The sequence below is a fragment of the Equus asinus genome, chromosome 1 (assembly GCF_041296235.1).
Source record: "Equus asinus isolate D_3611 breed Donkey chromosome 1, EquAss-T2T_v2, whole genome shotgun sequence".
Classification (NCBI taxonomy): Eukaryota; Metazoa; Chordata; class Mammalia; order Perissodactyla; family Equidae; genus Equus; species Equus asinus.
Window position 1 is genome coordinate 108,722,361 of NC_091790.1, and position 12,875 is coordinate 108,735,235.

Consider the following 12,875-nt stretch of genomic DNA (forward strand, 5'->3'; position numbering starts at 1 on the left):
AAAGGATGAAGGTTTGGGACCGATTATGCCGTCTATCACAAAGCCTAATTGGGAGCATGACAATAACAAAAAAAGAGGGCTCATGAACTTTTCCTCCTTTTTTATGGCTGAATAATATTCCATTGTGTATTTATACCACATTTCATTTTTCCATTCATTTGTCCATGGACACTTAGCTTGTTCCCATGTCCTGGCTGTTGTGAATAATGCTGCTGTGAACATGGGGTGCAGATGTCTTTTCAAGACAGTGCTTTCATTTCCTTCAGATAAATACCTAGAAGTGAATTACAGTTAGAAATCTGATTTCCCAACTAAATAGGGCTCTCAGCAAAGACAGTGCTCACACATGGATCAAATTAACAAAAGTGAAAATAAGAAATGTGCATTTTTTGAGATTCCTCAAAAAATTAAAACTAGAACTACCATATAATCTGGCACAATAATAGCCTTCAAAGATTGGCAGTAATGACAAGGATTATTGAGCTCTGGGGAATTCGTATCCTTTTCCTTTCTCTCTCAAGCTTCCATAGAAAATGCTTCAGGAAAATATTGATGGTTTGGGAGCTTGTTACAAATTAGTGAGGGAAATACTTTATAGTCTTGTAAAGATTTCTGTGTGCTGATTTGGAAAAGTCTCTGAGATCTATTATTAGGCTAGAAAAAGACTATGAAAATAGTATATTTAGTAGTCGCATCTGTAAGTAAAATAGATATATAAATAAATACTGTTTTGTGCTTTTCTTTTTTTTCTCTGGAAAGTCACAACAAGAAACTGTTAGTGTATGATTCCATGGAGAATGGGACTCAGGATGTGAAGAGAGAACATTTGGTTTTGTTTTTTTTTTTTTGTGAGGAAGATTAGCCCTGAGTCAGCATCTGTGCCATTCTTCCTCTACTTTGTATGTAGGATGCCTCCACAGCATGGCTGATGAATGGAGTAGGGCTGCACACGGGATCCAAACTCACAAACCCGAGCTACCAAAGCGGAGCACATGGAACTTTGACCACTCAGTCACAAGGCTGGCCCCTGAAGAGAAAACTTTTGATTTTCAATTTATACCTTTCAGTTAGTTCTGTTTCCATTTCTTCCATATGCAAGTTTTTAACAGAAGAAATAATTTAATTAGCACCCAGAGGGACTGGTCACACCAGGTGGGCCTGTGGAGGCAGGTACAAGTGGCTTAAGAGCCCATGGAAGTCTCGTAGCTGTTGAAGCAGATTGTGTCTGGACTTCAGTTCCACCACCATGCAATGTCAACTTCAACTCCAGAGCCTCTAGTTCTGAAGACTCAGCTTCTTCAACCTTGCTCGTATGCCTGGATTCCTGGCACTGAGAGACTAGAGACCACATGCTCTCGCGCTCCTAGAATTCCTGTGACCCTGTCTAATATCCTTGAAACTCTACCACCTTAAGTCTAGGTCACACCAGCCCTTGCAAGATATGGTAAGGGCTTTGGCCTCCTGAATGAGGGGAAGCCATTTAATGGCAACTAAAATACAAGTCCCCATTAAAGTTTAAAATGAGGAACAGATCATGAATTTTAAAGCATTTTAAAATGCCTGTATGGTTCAGGAGGAATGTAAAGCCATAGGTACTTTGACTAAAGTTGGGTATAAATTTTAACACTTTAATTATGATCAGTGAAAGAATAAAAATAGTATGTATAACTTCTGAATGAATTGATGGAAAAAAAGGGTAAAAGAGAAAAATACCGGTTCAGCAAAAGGCTGACAAGTAAACAGAAGAAAAAGAAAAAGAAAATCACATAAAAAGTTCACAGTAAGATGGTTCCCAAATACATCATTAATCAAAATAAATGTAAATAGATTAAACTGGCCACTGACATGTCTCAGTTTGGATGGGCTCAACAACTAAATTTAGCTGTGTGTGATATATCTAAAACATTAGGACATATAAAGGATGAAAGTAAAGGAATGGAGAAAAATATTTCAGGCTAATACTAATTAGATATGAAAGCTCATGTAACTGTATTAACATCAGATGGAATAGACTCTAAGGCAAAAATCATTATTAGAGATTGGGGAAGGATGTCACAAAATGAGAAAAGGAACAATTTATTAGGAAGGTGTAAGGATTATGATACACCTTACAACACAGCCTCAGACTAATAAAACAAAATGGATAGAATTTCAGAGAGGAATTGACAAACCCACTATGAAAATGGGAGATTGTGAAGGTTAGGAGAACTAATCAGGCCACAGTAGAATGCTCCTCTTTAGAATTACTTCCGTAAGACTTCTCAGACAATTATAGTCATTTGTGGCAGACAAACATGGAATGACATTATGGCCAGATTTTGCAAAATAAATTTCTCTCTTTTTTTTTGCTGAGGAAGATTCACACTGAGCTAACATCTGTTGCCAGTCTTCCTCTTTTTACCTGAGGAAGATTTGCCCTGGGCTAACATCTGTGCCAATCTTCCTCTTATTTTGTATGTGAGTTGCCGCCACAGCATGGCCGCCAACGAGTGGTGTAGGTCCACGCCCAGGAACTGAACCCAGGCTGCTGCAGCAGATCACACAGACCTTAACCACTAGGCCACCAGGCCAGCCCCAAAATAAATTTCTAATTATTTAGATAATTGTTGCTCTCAGTCAGATAATTAACTTTTTTTTTCAAGTCTTGACATTATGAACACTACTATTAAGATTAATATACAGAGAGAGCCTCATTAGCTTGGAGTTCAATAATATAAATTTTTTTTATTATTAAGACTCGTTAAATTGAAATTTATCTTTGGGTTATATATAAAGAACTTCTTTGCTATGAAAATTCATAATGCATACAAGATTATAGGTTTAATTACATCAGAATTTGTATCTCTCAAAAACTGTGAAAGTACTAGTCTATATATAAATATATGAAGACTAATTATTCTTTTAAATTTTATTGGTTAACTTAGGCCTTAATAGTAGGAAGCCGGTATTTTAGTTTTTCTGTATCCCTGTGGATAACAAACTCCCATTTCTTTTGTAAATTCTGTGGTTTAAAATTCAGTCTGTACCAAACCCAAATTACCCAAATCAAAGAGGCCTTATTCTCTATACTTTGTGGATCTATGAAGAATTTTCCTGTCAATTGATGAATTAGTCATAGTATTCATTATTGGAAAATAGGGAAAGCTCAGCATACCTGACAGTGAACAGTTCTCTCTTCAAAAAATTAAAAATACACAAACGTGTGATTCAATTAATTAACAAGGCCAATGTTTAGGAGTCAGTGATTGGTCATGGGTAGGTGGAAATTCCATCTGTTGTTCAAAAGCATAAGGCCCTTTAAAGAAAAATAAAGTAAAAGCTCCAAAGGAACCATTCTTAGCTAATTTTGCCTTCCCCAGCCCCTGTAGTTCCCAAATCCCGTGTGCCAGGTGGCGATTTTTGACTGAAAGGCCCAGAGCATGGGAGAACATCTGCAGGGGGTTAGAGAGGGGTGGCTTGATAAAGGGCTTTGTAACAGGAATGCAGGGTGTCTGAGCAACACAGCTTTGAATTACAAAAATGGTGATTACTCATCTCTCGTATATAGACAAGATTTTTTTGTGAGGAAGATTAGCCCTTAGCTAACATCTGTTGCCAATCCTCCTCTTTTTCCTGAGGGAGACTGGCCCTGAGCTGACATCCGTGCCCATCCCCCTCTACTTTCCAGGTGGGACGCCTGCCACAGCGTGGCTCTCCAAGTGGTGCCGTGTCTGCACCCGGGATCCAAACCCGCGAACCCCGGGCTGCCCAAGCGGAATGTGCGCACTTAACTGCTGCGACACTGGGCCGGCCCCAACAGGATTTGATTTGGTTTCCAGCTTTTTTGGTTCTATGTTGACCGTCCAAAAGGGAACCTGTCTCAAGCGATTGTCTCTTTGATAAGAGATTTGTGCGAAGGTTTAGTCTGATGTCAAGATGTAATATCACCACTGAATCTCTTCTACATGATTGTAGAATGTACCTATCCTTATTTTTAGGTAAAGAGATAAGTAGTAACACCTCTTTTTTTGTTGTTAATTAAGTAGTCAAATATTTGACAAATTCTGAAATATAAATAAGAACCAGGAAGGAAATAAAAACATCCTCTAACTGCTAGAGTAGATGTCACAATGTCCCTGCACTAGAGTCTACACTTAATTCCTAGGAAAGCCTCCCAGCTTTCATGTGCATAGTCTGCTTATTTTCCACTTTAGAGCAAGTTAGACCAAGATGAGGGGAGAGAAGAGAAGACCAAAGAGAGGAAACTTAGGAATGAGACACCTTAGGAATAAGAAAAGAGTTCATGAAATCATCAAAGTTTAAAGAAAAAGGAAATATAAAATTTCAAAACCTGTGGCAACCTAAGGCTGTTTAATGAGTGAAAGGGGCAAGCAGGCACGTATACCCCACTAAGTTGTAACAGAGTCGTTTGTAAAACAAAAAGGTGTAGTGGCACAAGAACACCACCCACTGTGACACTTGTGAACACTGATGGTGGTTAAGTAGACTTTGCCGTCTTAAGGTACATGTGTACCTTATTTATGAAAACAGAAAAGTGTGATGTACTGTAGAAAGATCTTCTTGAAAATACTTTCTGATAGTTTTAACACCTAAGAAAATTAGTTTCATTTGTCAGGGAAGTTTAGTTAAGTTTACAGCCAGGGAAGTGAAGGATTCCTGCATAAATCTACAGGTTTGTCCTTTGCTGTCCGTTACAGAAACGTGCCTTGCATCTGGATTCCAAATACCATACAAGTTCTAATGTAGTACACACTGTATTTAGTGTTACGGATGTTTGATAATTTAACTGTGAGTTTGTGTATATATTTATATAATGAGTTTTATAGGATAATTAGCATAGTATAATAAGCTAAGTGATATTTAATCATAATTCTATTTTTGTGTTCCTTAACCTGAACCAAGTAATCTAGAGTGAAAACATTTGATAAGTAAGTGTCAATAAAAATCATTATTTTCATCTGTGTCACAGATTAGTAGATCAAAAGAGATTATCTTTCCCAAAAACCTTCTTTTGGACAAGTAAACAGTAACCAAAGCGATTTATTTTCTCATATTATCTTTCAAGGATGGAGATTGCACATCTCTCGTTTTTGTAATGGATGAAATTATTTTCTATAACAATTTCTAAGTGTATTCTACAAGTGAACCTTTTAGATACTTTGTGGAATTCCACAGTGCCCTTTACTAATGTTTTGGTAACATTCCTCATTATGTAATGCTTCATACTATCTCTTAACATTTTTGCTTTCTTTCTTTCCAGTCTTTTTGTAAGAGCAAACTGCGGCATAGACAGATATGCTTTTTTTCTTACAGTTGACACTACAACATGAGCATCTTCTGTTGTTATTTGTTCCATCGTGTGTACTGCTAATATACCAGGGTTTTCCAATTTTTCTGTTTTATAGATAACACTATCTTTGTACATATAACTTTAATTTATTATCTTCATAGGCTATATTTCTAATAAGTGGAATATGTAAGGATAAAGCACTTTTGCAGCTGTTGGAATATATTGCTCATTAGCATCTCTTGACCTAGAAAACATTTAGTTAAACCATGGAATACGCTTAGAGGCCTTGGACCATATGTCTAGAAAAACCGCTAAGATGTAGAGCAGTGATCGCTGATCTGTTAAGAGTTCACCCCTCAGGTCAGGTCTAAGAGATTTCTAGTCACGGCCTGGAGTGCTGTGTTGCGAGGCCATAACAGGGCCCCAGTGCATTACTGCTGTCTTCTGTATGCGTGGGAGTGAGGAATGACAATTGGAGAGCCAGATATTTGCCCTTTATACTTTTCACTAGAAATAATACTTTACATTTTGTGTGTACTTTTTTCTTTTCACTGTGAACCCCAAATTGAATAGAAAGCATATATTAGATCAAAAGATTTTGTCTTAATATAAATTTCACATTAAAAATTAATTTGGAGGGCTGGCCCCATGGCCTAGTGGTCAAGTTTGGCGCACTCTGCTTCAGTGGCCCAGTTTGGTTCCCAGGCATGGACCTACACCACTCTTTGGTGGCCATGCTATGGCAGTGACCCACATACCAAACAGAGGAAGATTGGCACGGATGTTAGCTCAGGGCGAGTCTTCCTCAGCAGAAAAAATTTTAATTAATGTGGTAAGTGTAATGCAAACAGGCTCACCCCTTTCAGAAAAATAACTAACTATAGATATAACTAAAGATTCATCAGAACTTATTTCAAAGTTTTTGTTAAAAATATCTGATTTGAGTATAAAAATGTTTTGATTTGTTTTCATTCAGGGAAGCATTGTAGATGAGTATAATTTCACATTGTTCTGCTCTAAACCTATGAAATTCTAATGCATGCTTTTTTCTCATTTGTGGTATGTATGCTTGAAGAAATACTTAGATTTATTATGAACAAGTCTACATAAAAAGGAGTTATCCTATAGTCTTGATGTTTCCTTAGCAGTAATGGAAATTATAGGTAAATGGAGTACTAATGGTATTTCTGTAGTACCTGAAAAGTAACTTGACATTCTCTAATTCATAACTAATCCATAAAGTATTTTCTTGTTCTTTTTAGACATTCTTCTGAGTCACCAAATTTATAATTCCCCCAAAGTAATTTTCAGTAGATTTTCTAAGTAGAAATTTAAAGCTGTCATCCAACTCTCCTCTTGAATTGTCAGTTTTAGTTCTTTTACTTCTAGCCCTCAGCTATGATGTTAGGGAGATCTTTGTCATTTCATTTGCAAGTTAATTATATAAAAACATGCTTCGTGTTAACTCTACAGCTTATCGTTGTTTCAAGGATTCAGTCTCAGTTATTTCTCACACATTGAGTTCACATAATGTTCCTAGTGAGCAGATGTACAGAATTAGAATTTCTGAAAAATATTTTCTTCAGATAGTTAAATGTAAAAAGAAATAATGTCTTATCATTTGCACATAGGAACCATTTTAGTTATTCTTCTTTTTTTCTTTTCTCCCGAAATCCCCCCAGCACATAGTTGTGTATTTTTAGTTGTGGGTCCTTCTAGTTGTGGCTTGTGGGACGCTGCCTCATCGTGGCCTGACGAGTGGTGCCATGTCTGCACCCAGGATCCGAACTGGCGAAACCCTGGGCCACAAAAGCAGAACACACAAACTTAACCACTCGACCATGGGGCCAGCCCCCATTTAGTTATTATTAAGGATTCCTTTAGCCTATGGATTTCCTCTCTTTCCGTGTTTGCAAGAGATTTTTAAAACTCAAATACAGCTCTTTTGGTTTCTGACATATTTCCAGATTGTATTAAATAGTGTAACATGATTCCCCAGATGTACATTTCTCATAGTTTAGGATGTTGAGTCGCTTACCGCTCCCACCTTTCCAGTCCCTCAGTTCCTAATGCTTTACAGCCAAGGCTGTGTTTTTGCACCTCCATACAATCTTATTCATCTCAAGTAAGGTGGACTTTGAAAAACCAACAATGAGAAACCATTACTCTGGCCCTTCAGTCTTTCAACAGATACCCAGTGAGCATCTTCTATTTTAAGATGCCTTGCTGAACATGTACATGAATTAGTGAAAAGTCAATTTTAAGGAATTCAAATGAAGGGAATAACTTGAAACAATGAAAGTTAACGTGGCTCAAGGTGGGGAAGATTCTCAAGTCATTAGAAAGCGCCTACTTTGTGCAAGACCCTTTGTTACCACAACCCAGAAGGAGCCAGAATGCACTCTAACTCCAGGCAGCTGCACTGGCTTTTGGTCCTGTTTCCTCAGTCCTCATCTGTGCTTTCATCCCTAGCCAGTACTGAGCTGGGCTAGAGCTTGGAGGAGTGGGTTGTAGGACAGAAGCCCAAGCAAAGGGATAAGTGAGAAGAAAATAAGATCAAGACATAGAGTTATCTAGAGATAAAAATGGTAATACCTTACATTGCTAAGGCATTTTACAGTCTACAAAGGATACTTTAGTATGAACTGTATTATTAGTTGCATGTTACAGATGAAGAAATTGAAGCCATATGTTACTCAGCTACCAAGTGGTAGAGACAACTCTAGTGTTCATTTTATTACTGATGTTCTTGGAACAACAGGAGAATGGATAAAACCAACTCTGATAACTTCATACAATGGAATACCACGTAGCAATATAAAGGAACAAACATGGGTGAAAACCAAAAACCTTATGCTGAGTGAAAGAAGTTTTACATGCACATACACAAAAAACTTAATAGAAAGATATAGGCAAAACTAATCAAGGGGTGAAGTCAATAGTAACAAGTATACTGATGTCTGCATTTTATTTTCGGATGCATCAAAAATAGAAAATGGATAGAGGGTTGGATAACATAAGTAAAATCTAGGTGGTCAGTATATGGTGTTCAATGTACAAGTCTTTCAAGTGTTCATAATAAAATGTTAGAAAAAATAAATTATGCTCTATTTTTAATGTTTTTGAAAACAGTATGTATGAGCAAAAATTAAAATTTTTTTTCAGGAAGAACAACACAGTGGCAGCAGGGGCTGGCAAAAGACTGAATGAGCTGTGAAACATTGTCTTTGAAACTCTTTAAAAATATCTTTCCATACTGTCTCTGAGTATAGCCCGGCTGAGAGCCACGGCTAAGTGAACCAGAAGAGGGGGTTGACTGGGAAGTGGAATGAGGGAAGCTTGTGAAGTGACGTGGTCAGCGCTGCACAAGAAAAGCCATTTGTCAAAGCTCATTGAATTGTACACTTAATGTCTGCATTTCATCTTACCTAAATTTTACATTAAAAAGAAAATTAAGTAAATATTGAATTCTAGTTAATTATATGCATGCTTAAGTGTTTAGGTGAAGTACATATGCGTGTTTAACTGAAGTATACTGATGTCTGCAAATTATTTTGAAATGAATCAAAAATGTAAAATAAGTTGAAGGATGGATAGATATGTGATATAAAGCAAATTGCAGAATGTTAATTGTGAAATCTACGTTCTCAGTGTGTGAGTGTTCACTGTGTAGTTCTAACCTGAAGGAGAAGAGGACAAGGAACTGAGAGTCCTGGGTGTTGGAAGGACTATCTGTACGTCTGTTGAGTTAATCAAGAGTTACTGCAGGAGTGAGTAGCAATGAGTACACCTGGTACCCAGATCTTAGTCTGTAATACCACTCCCCACTAGAAGGACCCAGAACTCCTTGGAGATATGGCAGATTCCAGATAAAAGTATTGTATCAATGTAAATTTATGAAGTTGATAACTGAACTGAGGTTTTTTAAGAGACTGTCCCTATTCTTAGGAAGTACACACTGAAATATTTAGGGGTAAAGGGCCATAGTGTATGTATGATTTAGAAAAAAATTATTGTGACAGGAGTGGTGCTGGAGAGAGACACAGGATGCACTTAACCGATTATATTCTGTGCTGTAAAAGCAGGATAAAGAGCAGATTATCCTCCGTTTCCAATCTTCTAGTGTTATGTTTTCATTTTGATATTTAAATTTTGTTCTGTGTTTTTGGCACAAGTGATGTTTCATTTTTAGTTTTTTAATATTCTCAATGCTTTGCTGCTCTGCCTCTAGTATTTTCTTCATAGAGCTTTGTAGGTCTGTTTAACTTAGCCATCTTATCTTAACCTTAGTTTTCACGAGGCTCTGAGGGCATTCACCAGACAGCTCTTAAAGTCTGGGGATTCTTCTTTCTATACTTTTTAAAAACAGCTTTTTTTAAAAGCTCAAAGTATACAATTCAATGTTTTTTAGTATATTCACAATCAAATTTAGAACATTCCATCACCCCAAGAAGAAACCTCCTAACCATTAGGAGTCACTCCCCATTTGCTCCTCTTCCACCTGCCCCAAATCACTAATCTACTTTTCTTTCTCTTTGAGTTTGTTTATTCTGGATATTTCATATAAATGCAGTCATTTGATATGTGGCTTTTTGTGACTGGCTTCTTTTACGGAGAAAGTTTTCAAGGTTCATCCATGTCGTAGCACGTTATCAGAACTTCAGGCCTTCTTTTTGCTCAGTAATGTTCCGTTGTATGGATATACTACATTTTATTTATCCATTTATCCGTTGGTTGACATTTGGGTTGTTTACCTTTTTTCGGCTATTGTGCAATGGAGTAATGCTGCCAGGAACATTTGTGTACAAGTTTGTGTGTGAACATATGTTTTTGTTTCTCTTGTGTGTACAACTAAGAGTCGAATTTGTGGGTATATGGCACTCTGTGTTTACCTTTGAGGAATGGCCAGAATGCTTTCTGGAGAGACTGCTCCATTTTACATTCCTGCCAGCAGTGTATGAGGTTTCCAGTTTCTCCACATTCTGGCCAACATTTGTTACCTGTGTTTTTGGTTATAGCATCCTAATGGCTGTGGAATGGACCTTTATATACTTTTAAACCCTAAAAATATGATCAGTCCTCAGTAACAAAATGATCTCCACCCTTTTCTAGCAGTAGACCTGTCTCTTCATTAAATATGGAATACATGAAATAAGTGGAAATGAGATATCCCATTTCGTTGTTAATTCTTCAAAATTGTTTGGAGAGAATCTCAAGAAAAGTAAGATAGATTGGATTTTTAAAAAATTGTACAGCTAGAACTCATAACTTTTAAATGCCCCTTATGGACGGATATGTCTTAAGCATCTGACCCTGGATCTTCCATAACCACTGATGCCACTGACCATTGCCACTTTAATCGCCAGAGTGGCTTGTTCAGGAGACTTTCCCCCCTCACCGCAGCACAGAGCCCGTCGTCTGCTTTCTCACAGGAGCTCAGAGCTTCTGTTACTGCTTCACCACATTGGCGACTCAGGTGGATTTTGTGGGCTCTCCTGAGAGTCTAACCATTAATTCTTAACATAGCGTCCAAAGGAGAAATAGGCTTTTGTCAGACCACCGACTTACAAATGACGATTTTAGAACACAACTTGACTGCAAGTTGGTGACTGTGTGCACGAGGAAAAGCAAGATAAGTTGGAATTATTTACCCTGATAAAAAGCCTTATGTTGACTTAATAGCCATCATCATGGGTTGTAACTTTAGCAAAGGATTATTCCCTTTATTTTCACTGCAATTTTTACTGTTTTTTAAATTGCATTTTATTACCACAAGTAGGAATTGATAAAGTGGGAATTGAGTTTAATTTTGAAAATATATGTGTGTGTATGTGTGTTTATCAAAGGAAAGTAGATGGAAAAATAGTATTTCTTTCTCTCATACTTTATTTGGCTCACTATAACAAGGAGATGATGCTCTTAGTTTCGCCTCTCCTAAAAGGCTAGTTTTTCATGTTTCAGATCTACAACCACATCCATCACGTTATTTGGATCTTGGTTTGTTTGTTTTGATCAAGTTTATTTTATCTTTAAATAATAATTGCTATAGAGGATTGGATTGAAATCTGCTCAATATGAGAATGCTTTATACGTGGATTTGTTTTCTTAAATTGACCTATGATAGTTTTAGATTAACTCAGTAAAACATTCCATATCGTTTTCCCTAAAACTCATGCTTTTAGAGGTAAATTGAAAGTCAGGAGTAGAAAGTTCTTAATGCCACTCCTATTGGTCATCCCTATAATCTTAGGCAACTTCCTTTTTTTTTTTTTTCCTTTTTCTCCCCAAAGCCCCCCGGTACATAGTTGTGCATTCTTCGTTGTGGGTTCTTCTAGTTGTGGCATGTGGGACGCTGCCCCAGCGTGGTCCGATGAGCAGTGCCACGTCCGCGCCCAGGACGCGAACCAACGAAACACTGGGCCGCCTGCAGCGGAGCGCGCGAACTTAACCACTCGGCCACGGGGCCAGCCCCTAGGCAACTTCCTTTTTAAATTTTTTTAATCTGTAAAAAATAAGAGTAGATCCTCTTTTCTCCACTTATTTCATTGGAGTATTATGATGGCTGTGGCTGTCAAATGTACATAGCATATAGGTTTATTTTTATTCCTTCCTCTCTCCTTCTCTTCCTTCCTTCTTTCTCTTTTTTTGATGCCTTATCCTGAGTTTGTGAATAGAAAAAAGACTCTTGACAGTTGCCAGAAGGTGTTCCCTGGGAGTCCTCTGCTGGTGTTTCACAATGACAGCACCCACTGGGCTTTTGGGTGACACGTGGCTCTGAGGTCCATCAGCCGTGCAGTATTGATGGAGGATGTGCTTCCTGTGCGGGACCGCGTGGGCCTCGCTTCCGTGGTGTTAGCTCTGCAGGGCTTCCCGGCTGTGCTGGAGTCCAAAGCTGGACCTGAATGCTTCTAGTTCATGTTCTCTTTGTCGGGGGGCAGACCTTCCCCCAGTTAAATAGGAACTGTCATTCTGGTCATTTCTGCTTGTGTTGAATTCTTACAGCTCTGCACGCAAGGAGATGCAAGTCAGGTGATTGGGCCTCTTACCGAAGGGCAGAGGAGAAATGTGGCGGTGGTGAATTCACTGTATAAGTTGCACCAATCCGTAACAAAGGTAACCTTTATCTTTATTGTGATTAAGTTCTTTTGACTTAATTTCAAGTTGTTCTTTCTTTTTGCCTCAAATTTGGACAACTTATGAATTATTATTTAACTTTTTGCAAAAGTATACAATGAAAATGTGATGACTAAAATAAGCTGATGAATTAAACTCTTTTTAAACAGTCTTTGATCCTGGCTTTTATTATTTGTGTGATGTTTTGTCTGTACATTTGATTTAAAACATGTGAACCATAGATCCTCAAGTTTGGTTGGTATAATTTATTGAAGAAATGATTTAAGGATAAATCATATGTGTTTCATACCTATTAAAAAGCATAATTTGATATCCTGTGGGTAGTAGTAAACTATAGCAAAGCTAATGACAGAATAAGAACTCTTAAGCCCTCCAATGCGTCAGAAAGATTCTGTCCTTTTTGCTTTAGCACAAAAAAGAGGGAGAGGAGCTGCGTTAAAAACAGTGAATT

The 12,875-nt window shown here is 37.6% G+C and overlaps 1 protein-coding gene across 1 annotated transcript in view; it reads left to right on the forward strand.

Moving 5' to 3' along the window:
- COG5 (component of oligomeric golgi complex 5) overlaps positions 1-12,875 on the forward strand; it is a 325,049-nt gene that overhangs the window by 269,432 nt on the left and 42,742 nt on the right. The window contains exon 15 of the mRNA XM_014831838.3: positions 12,293-12,403. Within this exon, the coding sequence (XP_014687324.3) occupies positions 12,293-12,403 (111 nt within the window). The remainder of the gene's footprint in view (positions 1-12,292; positions 12,404-12,875) is intronic.